The 12,500-nt window shown below is 44.5% G+C and overlaps 1 protein-coding gene across 1 annotated transcript in view; it reads left to right on the top strand.

Moving 5' to 3' along the window:
* The window catches only part of LOC135096233 (nonsense-mediated mRNA decay factor SMG8-like), a 15,643-nt gene that overhangs the window by 744 nt on the left and 2,399 nt on the right, over window positions 1-12,500 (top strand). Inside the window, 13 exon segments of the mRNA XM_063997598.1 lie at window positions 1,542-1,701; window positions 2,710-2,832; window positions 3,727-3,878; window positions 4,691-4,899; window positions 6,052-6,237; window positions 6,444-6,544; window positions 7,040-7,132; window positions 7,375-7,515; window positions 9,173-9,378; window positions 9,930-10,132; window positions 10,834-11,094; window positions 11,264-11,407; window positions 11,663-11,818. Coding sequence (XP_063853668.1) covers window positions 1,542-1,701; window positions 2,710-2,832; window positions 3,727-3,878; window positions 4,691-4,899; window positions 6,052-6,237; window positions 6,444-6,544; window positions 7,040-7,132; window positions 7,375-7,515; window positions 9,173-9,378; window positions 9,930-10,132; window positions 10,834-11,094; window positions 11,264-11,407; window positions 11,663-11,818 — 2,135 coding nt within the window.

Here is a 12,500-nt window from a genome sequence, read left to right as displayed (position 1 = left end):
ACGTCATTATCTTACAAATATCTTAATAAATTACTATGAAAACATACCACCAACATCTTATTTATCATTAATTCATTCAGTTATACACAAAAACCTTTAAAAACTTGGGAACCGCGCTGTAGACAAAGGGTTAACTACAAGAGGACCCCCATAGGACGTCCATCTTTCTTGCTACCTCTTGTATGTGGGGTAGTTAAGGTAGTTTAGCCTATAACAAGCTTTTGTGGTGTAGAAATGTTGTTAATCTGTCACTGGAACCTTAAAAACACCCTTGAAAACCCTTACAACTTCAACTACAGCCTTTAGAATGTAGAAATCTTGTTAATCTGTTACTGGAACCTTAAAAACACCCTTGAAAACCCTTACAACTTCAACTACAGCCTTTAGAAAGTAGAAATCTTGTTAATCTGTCACTGGAACCTTAAAAACACCCTTAAAAACCCTTACAACTTCAACTACAGCCTTTTGGAAAGTAGAAATCTTGTTAATCTGTCACTGGAACCTTAAAAACACCCTTGAAAACCCTTACAACTTCAACTACAGCCTTAGGAAAGTAGAAATCTTGTTAATCTGTCACTGGAACCTTAAAAACACCCTTAAAAACCCTTACAACTTCAACTACAGCCTTTGGAAAGTAAAAATGTTATTAATCTGTCACAGGAACCTTAAAAACACCCTTAAAAACCCTTACAACTTCAACTACAGCCTTTGGAAAGTAGAAATGTTGTTAATCTGTCACTGGAACCTTAAAAACACCCTTAAAAACCCTTACAACTTCAACTACAGCCTTTAAATTGAAGAAACCTTGTTAATCCGTCACTGGAACCTTAAAAACACCCTTAAAAACCCTTACAACTTCAACTACAGCCTTTAAATTGAAGAAACCTTATTAATCTGTCACTAGAACCTTAAAAACACCCTTAAAAACCCTTACAACTTCAACTACAGCCTTTAGAAAGTAGAAATGTTGTTAATCTGTCACTGGAACCTTAAAAACACCCTTGAAAACCCTTACAACTTCAACTACAGCCTTTGGAATATAGAAATCTTGTTAATCTGTCACTGGAACCTTAAAAACACCCTTGAAAACCCTTACAACTTCAACTACAGCCTTTGGAATATAGAAATCTTGTTAATCTGTCACTGGAACCTTAAAAACACCCTTAAAAACCCTTACAACTTCAACTACAGCCTTTAAATTGAAGAAACCTTGCTAATCTGTCACTGGAACCTTAAAAGCACCCTTAAAAACCCTTACTACTTCAACTACAGCCTTTGGAAAGTAGAAATCTTGTTAATCTGTCACTGGAACCTTAAAAACACCCTTGAAAACCCTTACAACTTCAACTACAGCCTTTAAATTGAAGAAACCTTGTTAATCCGTCACTGGAACCTTAAAAACACCTTTACAACACCAAAAACACCCTTAAAAACCCAATTCCTTTAACTAGACCCTTTTAAAACCAGTAGAGACAGCTGCGGAAGTGTTGCCAACTGTAGCTGGCACCCTTTCACACCCTCTCTCCCCCTCTCGTGCACAGGGACGCAGCGGGGAGACAGAGAGTAGCTGTGGTGGCCGTGTTTGGCCGCAGTGGGCTGGACGCTGGGGGTTGCAAGGCCGGGGCTTTAGAGACCATGGTGGGCCAGCAGATTATCTCTCGAGACCTCACTGCACCTGTCGACGTGGACCAGAATGTATTGGTAAGCTTTTCTGGGTGTTTTTGAGTGTTTTTGGGGTGTTTTTGGGTAGTTTTGGGGTGTTTAAGGGTAGTTTTGGGGTGTTTTTGAGTGTTTTTTGGGTGTTTAAGGGTTCTTTTGGGGTGTTTAAGGGTGTTTTTGGGATGTTTTAGGGTAGTTTTGGGGTGTTTTGGGTAGTTTTGGGGTGTTTAAGGGTAGTTTTGGGGTGTTTAAGGGTGTTTTTGAGTGTTTTTGGGGTGTTTAAGGGTAGTTTTGGGGTGTTTAAGGGTAGTTTTGGGGTGTTTAAGGGTGTTTTTGGGGTGTTTAAGGGTAGTTTTGGGGTGTTTAAGGGTGTTTTTGAGTGTTTTTGGGGTGTTTAAGGGTGTTTTTGAGTGTTTTTGAGTGTTTTTGGGGTGTTTAAGGGTGTTTTTGAGTGTTTTTGGGGTGTTTTAAGATAGTTTTGGGGTGTTTTTGTTTAGGGGTGTAAGGATATACCCTCAAACACACCCCAAACACACCCAAAACACCACAAAACCCAAAGCACACACACACACACCCAAAACACACACAAACACCCCAAAACACACCCAAAACACACACACACACCCAAACACTCCCAAAACACCCCAAAACACACACAAAACACACACACACACCCAAAACACACACACACACACACCCAAAACACACCCAAAACACACCAAAACACACACACACACACCCAAACACACCCAAAACACCCCAAAACACACACAAAACACCCCAAAACACACACACACACACCCAAACACACACACACACACCCAAACACACCCCAAACACACCCAAAACACCCCAAAACACACACACACACACCCAAACACACCCAAAACACACACACAGACACCCAAACACACACCAAAACACCCCAAAACACCCCTAAACACACCCAAAACACACACAAAACACCCCAAAACACACCCAAACACACACAAACACCCCCAAACGCACACAAACACCCGCAAACACCCGCTAACAAATTCTAACACACAGACTGGCGTTCACGGTTACTATGACATCGCAAGACGGACAGTGTACCTCCACCTGACCGCCGCCTATGACACTGCCACGCTCGTTAGGTCGTTAGAGAAGATGAAGGCGCTGCTGCAGGAGAAGGTGGGTCATTGTGGTTCATTAAGGGTTGTTAAGGGTCGTTTAGGGTCGTTCATTGCTAATTAGGGTGTTTTTTGGGTGTTTTTTTGGTGTTTTTTTGTGTTTTTTTCCGTTTTCTGTGGGTTTTCTGTTTTTTTGGGGGGTCTTTTGTATTTCATATTTATTGATTTATTTATTTATTTACTTTCTTATCTGTTCATTTTATTTTATTTATTTATTTTCATTTTTATTTACTTATTTATTTATTTATTTATTTATTTATTTATTTTTACAGTCAATGAAGGAAGGTAGCAATTAATTCTCTCTTATCTCCCTCAGTCACCTCACAGACACCCTAAAACACCCTAAAATACTCCAAAAACACCCTTAAACACCCAAAAACATCCTTAAACATCCCAAAAACACTCAAAAAACACCAAATCACACACAAAAACACTCAAAACACCCAAAAAACACTCATAAAACACCCCAAAACACCAAAAACACTCAAAACACCTCAAAAACACTCAAAACACCAAATCACACCCAAAAACACCCCAAAACACTCAAAAAACACTTTAAAAACACCCAAAACACCCAAAACACCCCAAAAACACCAAAAACACTCAAAACACCCCAAAAACACTCAAAACACACTCAAAACACCCCCAAAACACAAAAAAAACACCCAAAAAACACTCAAAAAACACCCCAAAAACACTCAAAAACACCCCAAAAACACTCAAAACCCCAAAAACACTCAAAAAACCCCAAAACACTCAAAAAAACCCAAAACACCAAAAAAACACCAAAAAAACACCAAAAAACACTTCAAATTTACCCTTAACCACTCCCAAACACCCCTTAAAACACTCCAGAGGCCCTTAAACCCCCTCTAAACCCCTATTTCCCCTACAGGGCTTCCTAATGGCTTGGTCGTCTCTGAAGCTGTCGTTCGCGAAAAGCCTTTTAGTCTTGTTCTCTGTGTCACACCTGCTTCTGCTGTGTCACCCATCCCACACCTTCGACATTACGTACATACACCTGTTCCGGACTCTGGATGCCATCAGGTGTGTGGCTGCGGGTGTGGGGGGCAGGTGTGTCGGGTGGTAATGCAGAAATGTTGTTAATCTGTCACTGGAACCTTAAAAACTTCTTTGAAAATCACAGTAACTTCAACTACAGCCTTTTAAATACAGGTAGCAGGGTTCTCAAGGGTGTTTCTCCTGTCAGTAATGCAGAAATGTTGTTAATCTGTCACTGGAACCTTAAAAACACCCTTGAAAACCACTGTAACTTCAACTACAGCCTTTTAAAAGAGTGTTTCTCCTGTCAGTAATGTAGAAATGTTGTTAATCTGTCACTGGAACCTTAAAAACACCCTTGAAAACCACTGTAACTTCAACTACAGCCTTTTAAAAGAGTGTTTCTCCTGTCAGTAATGTAGAAATGTTAATCTGTCACTGGAACCTTAAAAACACCCTTGAAAACCACAGTAACTTCAACTACAGCCTTTTAAATAGAGGTAGCAGGGTTTTCAAGGGTGTTTCTCCTGTCAGTAATGCAGAAATGTTGTTAATCTGTCACTGGAACCTTAAAAACACCCTTGAAAACCACAGTAACTTCAACTACAGCCTTTTAAATACAGGTAGCAGGTTTCTCAAGGGTGTTTCTCCTGTCAGTAATGCAGAAATGTTGTTAATCTGTCACTGGAACCTTAAAAACACCCTTGAAAACCCTTACAACTTTAACTACAGCCTTTCAAATCTAATGAAACTCCCTTGCTGAAAAATTTTAAAATGATAAACGCTTTCTTTTTCTCTCCTCCTCCCTCTTCCACCAACCCACCCACTCATCCACCCATCTGCCCATCCACCCACAGGTCCAAGGCACACAACCACATCTCGGAAATCCTGCGGTCAGTCCCAGGAATTAACAAGGACTGGACATTATTTGGTCGTTTGTGCGCACCGAGGGTCCTGTTTCTCTTTTCCTCTCGTCTCCTGCCCCCCCAGATCAAGGGAGGGGGCGGGGGGCCAGGACGGGGCCTCACACAGGTACTGGGGGGCCTGGAGGGTCTTGGGGGGCAGGGTGGGGGTTTAAAGGGGTTTTAAGTGTGTTTTTTTGTGTTTTTTGTGTGGTTTTAAAAGTTTGTGTGTGTGTTTGTGTCTTAAACTCTCTCTCTCTCTCTCTCTCTCTCTACCACCTCCACAGGGCCAGAGGGGGTGGGGGGCGCGGTTCGACCCCCTCCAGCCCCCTGCGCAACCTTGAACTGGCACTGGAGGACCAAATTTATCGACTGCTGAGGAAAAGCCGGGTCATCACTAACATAAGGTCAGGTCGGGTCAGGTCGGGTCAGGTCGGGTCAAGTTTGGGGAAGGTTTGTGTGTGTGTGTGTGTGTGTGTGTGTGTGTGTGTGTGTGTGTTTAGTCATAAGAATTCTCTCTCTCTCTCTCTCTCTCTCTCTCTCACACACACACACACACACACACACACACACACACACACACACACACACACACACACACACACACACACACACACACACACATACACACTCTCTCTCTCTCACACACACACACACATACACACTCTCTCTCTCTCTCTCAGAATGAAACTAATACAAACACACTCTCTCTCTCTCTCTCTCTCTCTCTCTCTCTCTCTCTCTCTCTCTCTCTCTCTCAGAATGAAACTAATACAAACACACTCTCTCTCTCTCACACTCTCTCTCTCTCTCTCTCTCAGAATGAAACTAATACAAACACACTCTCTCTCTCTCTCTCACTCTCTCTCTCACTCTCTCTCTCTCTCTCTCACAGTGCAAATTCTCTTTTCGCTCTGCCCAACAACCAAGCATATGTTTATATCATGGAAGACAGACAAGAAAACATGGCCGCCTCTCCACTCATCTCCTCCACTCTCCTCCACCTCTGCGGGGCGTCCTCCTCCTCCTCCTCCACCTCCTCCGCCTCTGTGACTGGTAAGGTTGGGTTAGGTTAGACAGACAGACAGGCAGACAGACAGATAGATAGATAGATAAAATGATAATAATAATAATAATAATGATAATAGTAATAGTAATAATAATAATAATATTTTTTTTATATATTAATTCTCTCTCTCTCTCTCTCTCTCTCTCTCTCTCTCTCTCTCTCTCTCTCTCTCTCTCTCTCTCTCTCTCTCTCTCTCTCTCTCTCTCTCTCTCTCTCTCTCTCTCTCTCTCTCTCTCTCTCTCTCTCTCTCACAGACATCCTGGCAGGCGACCTCTCGTACATGAACATTGGGGGGGCTGGGAGGGGGGAGAAGGGGGTGGGGGGAGGCAGGGAGGGCCCCACTCCCCCTCTGACAACCCCTCCACCACCACCGCCACCACCCTCAGCTCTTCAATTTTGTCTGGTGTTGCGACGGAGAGGAAGAGAAACCTAGGTGAGAGAGAGAGAGAGAGAGAGAGAGAGAGAGAGAGAGAGAGAGAGAGAGAGAGAGAGAGAGAATGATTTTAACAGCATTACAAAATCTTGACATAACTAACTCTCTCTCTCTCTCTCTCTCTCTCTCTCTCTCTCTCTCTCTCTCTCTCTCTCTCTCTCTCTCTCTCTCTCTCTCTCTCTCTCTCTCTCTCTCTCTCTCCACAGAACACAGCTTTAAAATATTTCTGCAGCAACACATCGACCAAGCTCTCGGAAAAGGCTTCGACGATAACGTAGGTCGTCACTCGGGTCCCAGTTTCTTCATGGTGAGTGCGCGTGTGTGCGTGTGTGTGTGCGTGTGTGTAGGGGAGGGATGTGCGCTCGTGTGTGTGTAGGGTAAGTGTGCGTGCGTGCGTGCGTGTGCGTGTACAGTGCTGTTCTTTCACTTGGTGTGGTGATGTGTTGTAAATATTTCACTAAAGTGCTTTGATTTCAACGCGTCATGGCTTGGTTACTATCGTGTCTACCGAGGTTTTATGGGTATGCCTGCGTTCGGCGACGACTGCCGAGTCTACCAGTACCAACCAAAACATCGTAGCTGGCATGCGAGGCGAGATACGGTACAAAATACAGAAACTTTTCACTGGCATCACTCTGACCAGACGAAATTCCATCAGAAAATTTCCCTTTTGACTCTAATATTCCTGCCTTTCCCGGCTGTAACGTGTCAAATTTCTCACTCTCGCTCTCTCCCAGTGTCGCCTACTTTCTTGCCCTCTCTCTGGACGCAGCCTGGCCTAACCTACCTGAATGTATTGCAGGTTCCTAGAGCAAGTGTGTGGTTCGATGCAGTTAACCAGATTTACAATTTTTACGTGTGCGACCTGCAGGAGAAGGACAGCAAGGCCAAGCAGGTTAGTAGTAGTAGTAGTAGTAGTAGTAGTAGTAGTAGTAGTAGTAGTAGTAGTGGTAGTAGTGGTAGTTGTGGTGGTGGTGGTTCTTTCCCCTCCTCTCCTCTCATCTTCTCTCCTCTTCCTAATCACCCTCACTTCTCCCTCAATTCTTCCCCCTCCCACCCCCCAAGAGCCCCCAGGCCCCCACCCCCTCTCACCCCAAGCCCCCTCTCCCCCTCTCACTCTCTCTCTCTCCCACACAGGTCCTGACAAGTCTCCAGAGCCTCGTTGAAACAGAAGTTCGATTTTCCGCCAGTCGTTGTGCGAAAGTTCTCCCTCTCGCTCTCTCTGCTTATAAGGATGGTCTGCCCCCACACTACACTCAAATGCATCACCAGGAGAAGGTATGGGGGGGTGTGGAGGGGCGTGGGGGTGTAGGGGGGAGAAAGGGTGATGGAGTGAATTTTTTAGTGTTTTTTTGGGTGTTTTGGGGTGTTTTTGGGGTTTTTTGGGTGTTTTTTGGGGTTTTTTGGGTTTTTTTGGGTGTTTTTAGGGTGTTTGGGTTTTTTGGGGTTTTTTAGGTGTTTTTGGGTGTTTTTGGGTGTTTTTGGGTGTTTTTGTTTTTTTTGGGTGTTTTTTGGGTTTTTTGGGTGTTTTTAGGTGTTTTTGGGTGTTTTTTGGGGTTTTTGGGGTGTTTTTAGGGTTTTTGGGGTGTTTTTTGGGTGTTTTTGGGGTTTTTTGGGTGTTTTTTGTTTTTTTTTGGGGTTTTTGGTTTTTTTTTGGGTTTTTTGGGGTTTTTGGGGTGTTTTTAGGGTGTTTTTGGGTTTTTTTGGGTGTTTTTAGGTGTTTTTGGGTGTTTTTTGGGGTTTTTGGGGTTTTGGGGTGTTTGGGGGGAGGAATAGGGGGGAAGAATGGAAGGATGGAGTGAAGAAAGGATAGGATAAGAAAAAGAGAGAGAGAGGGAGAGAAATAATTATTGTTTGTTTGTTTGTTTGTTTGTTAACTTCACCCCTAACAGCCTTGACTTTCATGAGAGAGAGAGAGAGAGAGAGAGAGAGAGAGAGAATTATTTTTATTTGTTTGTTTATTTGTTTGTTTGTTTGTTTGTTTGTTTGTTTGTAAGTTAACCTCACCCCTAACAGCCTTGACCTTCCCGAGAGAGAGAGAGAGAGAGAGAGAGAGAGAGAGAGAGAGAGAGAGAATTTTCACTCTTTTACATAACGAAATTTAACCTAACCTAACCGAACCTAACCTAACCTAACCTAACCAAACTTAACCAAACCTAACCTAACCTAACTTAACCAAACCTAACCTAACCTAACCTAACCTAACCTAACCTAACCTAACCTAACCGAACCTAACCTAACCTAACCTAACCTAACCTAACCTAACCTAACCTAACCAAACTTAACCAAACCTAACCGAACCTAACCTAACCTAACCTAACCTAACCTAACCTAACCTAACCAAACCTAACCTAACCTAACCTAACCTAACCGAACCTAACCTAACCTAACCTAACCTAACCTAACCTAACCTAACCAAACCTAACCTAACCTAACCTAACCTAACCAAACCTAACCTAACCTAACCTAACCTAACCTAACCTAACCTAACCTAACCAAACCTAACCTAACCTAACCTAACCTAACCTAACCGAACCTAACCTAACCTAACCTAACCTAACCTAACCAAACCTAACCTAACCTAACCTAACCTAACCTAACCTAACCTAACCTAACCTAACCTAACCTAACCTAACCTAACCTAGCCCAGCCTAACCGAACCTAACTTAACCTAACGTAACCTAACCTAACCTAACCTAACCTAACCTAACATAACCTAACCTAACCTAACCAAACCTAACCTAACCTAACCTAACCAAACCTAACCTAACCAAACCTAACCTAACCAAACCTAACCTAACCTAACCTAACCTAACCTAACCTAACCTAACCTAACCTAACCTAACCTAACCTAACATAACCTAACCAAACCTAACCTAACCTAACCTAACCTAACCTAACCTGACCCAACCTGACCTGACCTGACCCGTTACAGCTAGACCTGGCCCTGACCATCCTGAGCGGCCAGGCGAGAGGGCCGATGTACGAAGAATACGTGGCACAATTGGAACAAGCTTGTCACCGAGTGTGGGTTGATGGCCGAATGGGGTGTGAGGTGCTCTCCCTAACTGGCAACACTTGTCATCACCCCCGGCACTGTGTGGAGGGAGAGGAGGGTGGTGGTGGTGGTGGAGGAGAGAGGTGGGTGTGTGTGTGTGTGTTTTGGTGTGTTTTGGGGTGTTTTGGGGTGTTTTGAGTGTGTTTTGGGGTGTTTTGGGGTGTTTTGAGTGTGTTTTGGGGTGTTTTTGGGTGTTTTGAGTGTGTTTTTGGGTGTTTTGGGTGTTTTGAGTGTTTTGAGGGTGTGTGTGTGTGTGTGTGTTTTAGGGTGTTTTGGGGTGTTTTGAGTGTGTGTGTGTGTGTGTTTTGGGGTGTTTTGAGTGTGTTTTGGGGTGTTTTGAGTGTGTTTTGGGGTGTTTTGAGTGTGTTTTGAGTGTGTTTTGAATGTGTGTGTGTGTTTTTGGGGTGTTTTGAGTGTTTTGGCGTGTTTTGGGGTGCTTTTGGGGTGTTTTGGTGTGTTTTGAGTGTGTTTTGGGATGCTTTTGGGGTGTTTTGGGGTGTTTTGAGTGTGTTTTGGGGTGTTTTTGTGATTTTTCTTCAATTTTCTATCATATTAAATTTGCTTCAGTCTTCCTTAACACAAATCCCTCTCCCTCTCTCTGACTTTTAACCCCCTCTCTCTCTCTCTCCCACAGGGGTATCCCGACCCTGCCACACAGTTCAGGGGTCACCTACATCAGCTTTTGTAATTGTGGACGCCGCCAAGGTCAACGAGAAGATCCGTTTTCTATGAATGACGCCAACTTCGTCTTCTACAGCCACCTTGCGGAATCCTGTTGCTCCCGTTTGGACTCGATTTCCTTCCCCACCTTCAAGCCAAGTGTTTCCGATGCTAGGGGTGTGTGTTTGGGGGTGTTTGAGTGTGTTTGGGGGTGTTTGGGTGTGTTTTGGGGTGTTTTTGGTGTGTGTTGGGGTGTTTTTGGTGTGTTTTGGGGTGTTTTTGGTGTGTTTTGGGGTGTTTTTGGTGTTTTTTGTGGTGTTTGGTGTGTTTTGGGGTGTTTTTGGTGTGTTTTTGGTGTTTTTGGGTGTTTTGGGGTGTTTTTTATGTGTTTTTGGGTGTTTTGGAGTGTTTAAGTATGTTTTGGTGTGTTTTGGGGTGTGTTTGAGTGTGTTTTGGGGTGTTTTTGTGTGTTTTGAGTGTGTTTGGGTGTGTTTTGGAGTATTTTGGGTGTGTTTTGAGTGTTTTAGGGTGTTTTGAGTGTTTGGGTGTGTTTTCAGGTGTTTTGAGGTGTTTTGAGTGTGTTTGGGTGTGTTTTGGGTGTGTTTTGAGTGTGTTTGGTTAGGTTAGGTTATAGTAGTAGTAGTAGTAGTAGTAGTAGTAGTAGTGTGTGTGTATGTGTGTCTGTGTGTGTGTGTGTGTGTGTGTGTGTGTGTGTGTGTGTGTGTTAGGTTAGCATGGAATAAGAGAATGAATAATAATAATAATAATAATAATAGTAGTAGTAGTTGTAAATCTCTCTCTCTCTCTCTCTCTCTCTCTCTCTCTCTCTCTCTCTCTCTCTCTCTCTCTCTCTCTCTCTCTCTCTCTCTCTCTCTCTCTCTCACAGCTGCAAAAGTCTCGGGATCTGATGAAGAGAACCCCCCCACACCCCCCAGGACCCCCCACAGGACCCCCCAACCCCCCAGCTGCCCCCCGTGGAAGGCAGTACCCCCCACACCCCCGGCTTGAGTCTGGGGGGGGTGGGGGGCTCAGCGGAAGCGTGTGTGGGGGGGGGCGAACAGGGGGTGAACAGAGTCATGGGGGGGGGTCACAGGTCATCATTACACTGACCAAGGAGGATGGGAGGATGGCTGGCAAAGGTGAGGTCAGGTCAGGTCAAGGTGGAGTGCCCTGTGCGTACGTACGTGTGTTTAAAGACGTTTTCTGATACTCCACTGAAAAAAAAATGGAAAAAAATGAAAAAAATGAGTTATCCACACAACCAAGCCATTCTGATCCACCTAATCCACTTATCCACCTCCACTGCAGACCGGGGCATCATCCGTCAGCCGTCCACCACAGAGTATCTACCGGGGATGCTAACGTCTGTCTCCCCCTCCGGACTCCTGCCGCAGACCTCCTCGTGGGCCCTCACCTGTCTGGGCCCCTCCTCTCTCTACTCCCACAATGCTGGTGTGTGTGGGGTGTGGGGGGGTGGAGGTGTGTGTTAGGGGGGTTGGGCGAGGTGCGGGTGTTTTTTTGGGTGATTTTTAGGTGTTTTTTGGATGTTTTTGTGTGTTTTTTGGATGTTTTTGTGTGTCTTTGGATGTTTTTGGGTGTTTAAGTGTGTTTTTCTTTCTCTATCTCTCTCTTTCTCTCTGTATTTCCTCCCTTCCTTTCTCTCTCTCTCCTCCTCCTCCTCTCCCTCTCACTCTCCCTCTCTCCCAGGTATCTGCGACCAGCCAGGCTTCCTCCCAGGCACGAATTTTCTCCTCCCGTGGGATGTGACGGTGAAGATTGAGGACCGTGACAAATGGCCGGCTATTGCTGATACACTGGGGAAGAAGGCACTGCTGCTGAAGAACAAGAAGAACAAGTGTGGAGGTATGTGGAGGAGGAGGAGGAGGAGGAAGAGGAGGAGGAGAAGATTTAGTTGTTTTTGTGTTGTTTTTAGTTTATTAGGAGGAAGAGGAGGAGGAAGAGGAAGAAGAGGAGGAGGAGGAGGAGGAAGAAGAAGAGGAGGAGGAAGAACAAGTGTGGAGGTATGTGGAGGAGGAGGAGGAGGAAGAGGAGGAGGAGAAGATTTAGTTGTTTTTTGTATTGTTTTTAGTTTATTAGGAGGAGGAGGAGGAGGAAGAAGAGGAGGAGGAGGAGGAGGAGGAGGAGGAGGAAGAAGAAGAGGAGGAGGAAGAACAAGTGTGGATGTATGAGGAGGAGGAAGAGGAGGAGGAGAAGATTTAGTTGTTTTTTGTGTTGTTTTTAGTTTATTAGGAGGAAGAGGAGGAGGAAGAGGAAGAAGAGGAGGAGGAGGAGGAGGAGGAAGAAGAAGAGGAGGAGGAAGAACAAGTGTGGAGGTATGTGGAGGAGGAGGAGGAGGAGGAGGAGGAGGAGAAGATTTAGTTGTTTTTGTATTGGTTTTAGTTTATTAGGAGGAAGAGGAGGAGGAAGAGGAAGAAGAGGAGGAGGAGGAGGAGGAAGAAGAAGAGGAGGAGGAAGAACAAGTGTGGAGGTATGAGGAGGAGGAAGAGGAGGAGGAGAAGATTTAGTTGTTTTTGTGTTGTTTTTA

This window comes from Scylla paramamosain, unplaced genomic scaffold (genome assembly GCF_035594125.1).
Source record: "Scylla paramamosain isolate STU-SP2022 unplaced genomic scaffold, ASM3559412v1 Contig3, whole genome shotgun sequence".
NCBI lineage: Eukaryota > Metazoa > Arthropoda > Malacostraca > Decapoda > Portunidae > Scylla > Scylla paramamosain.
This window is presented reverse-complemented; position numbering and strand designations above follow the sequence as displayed.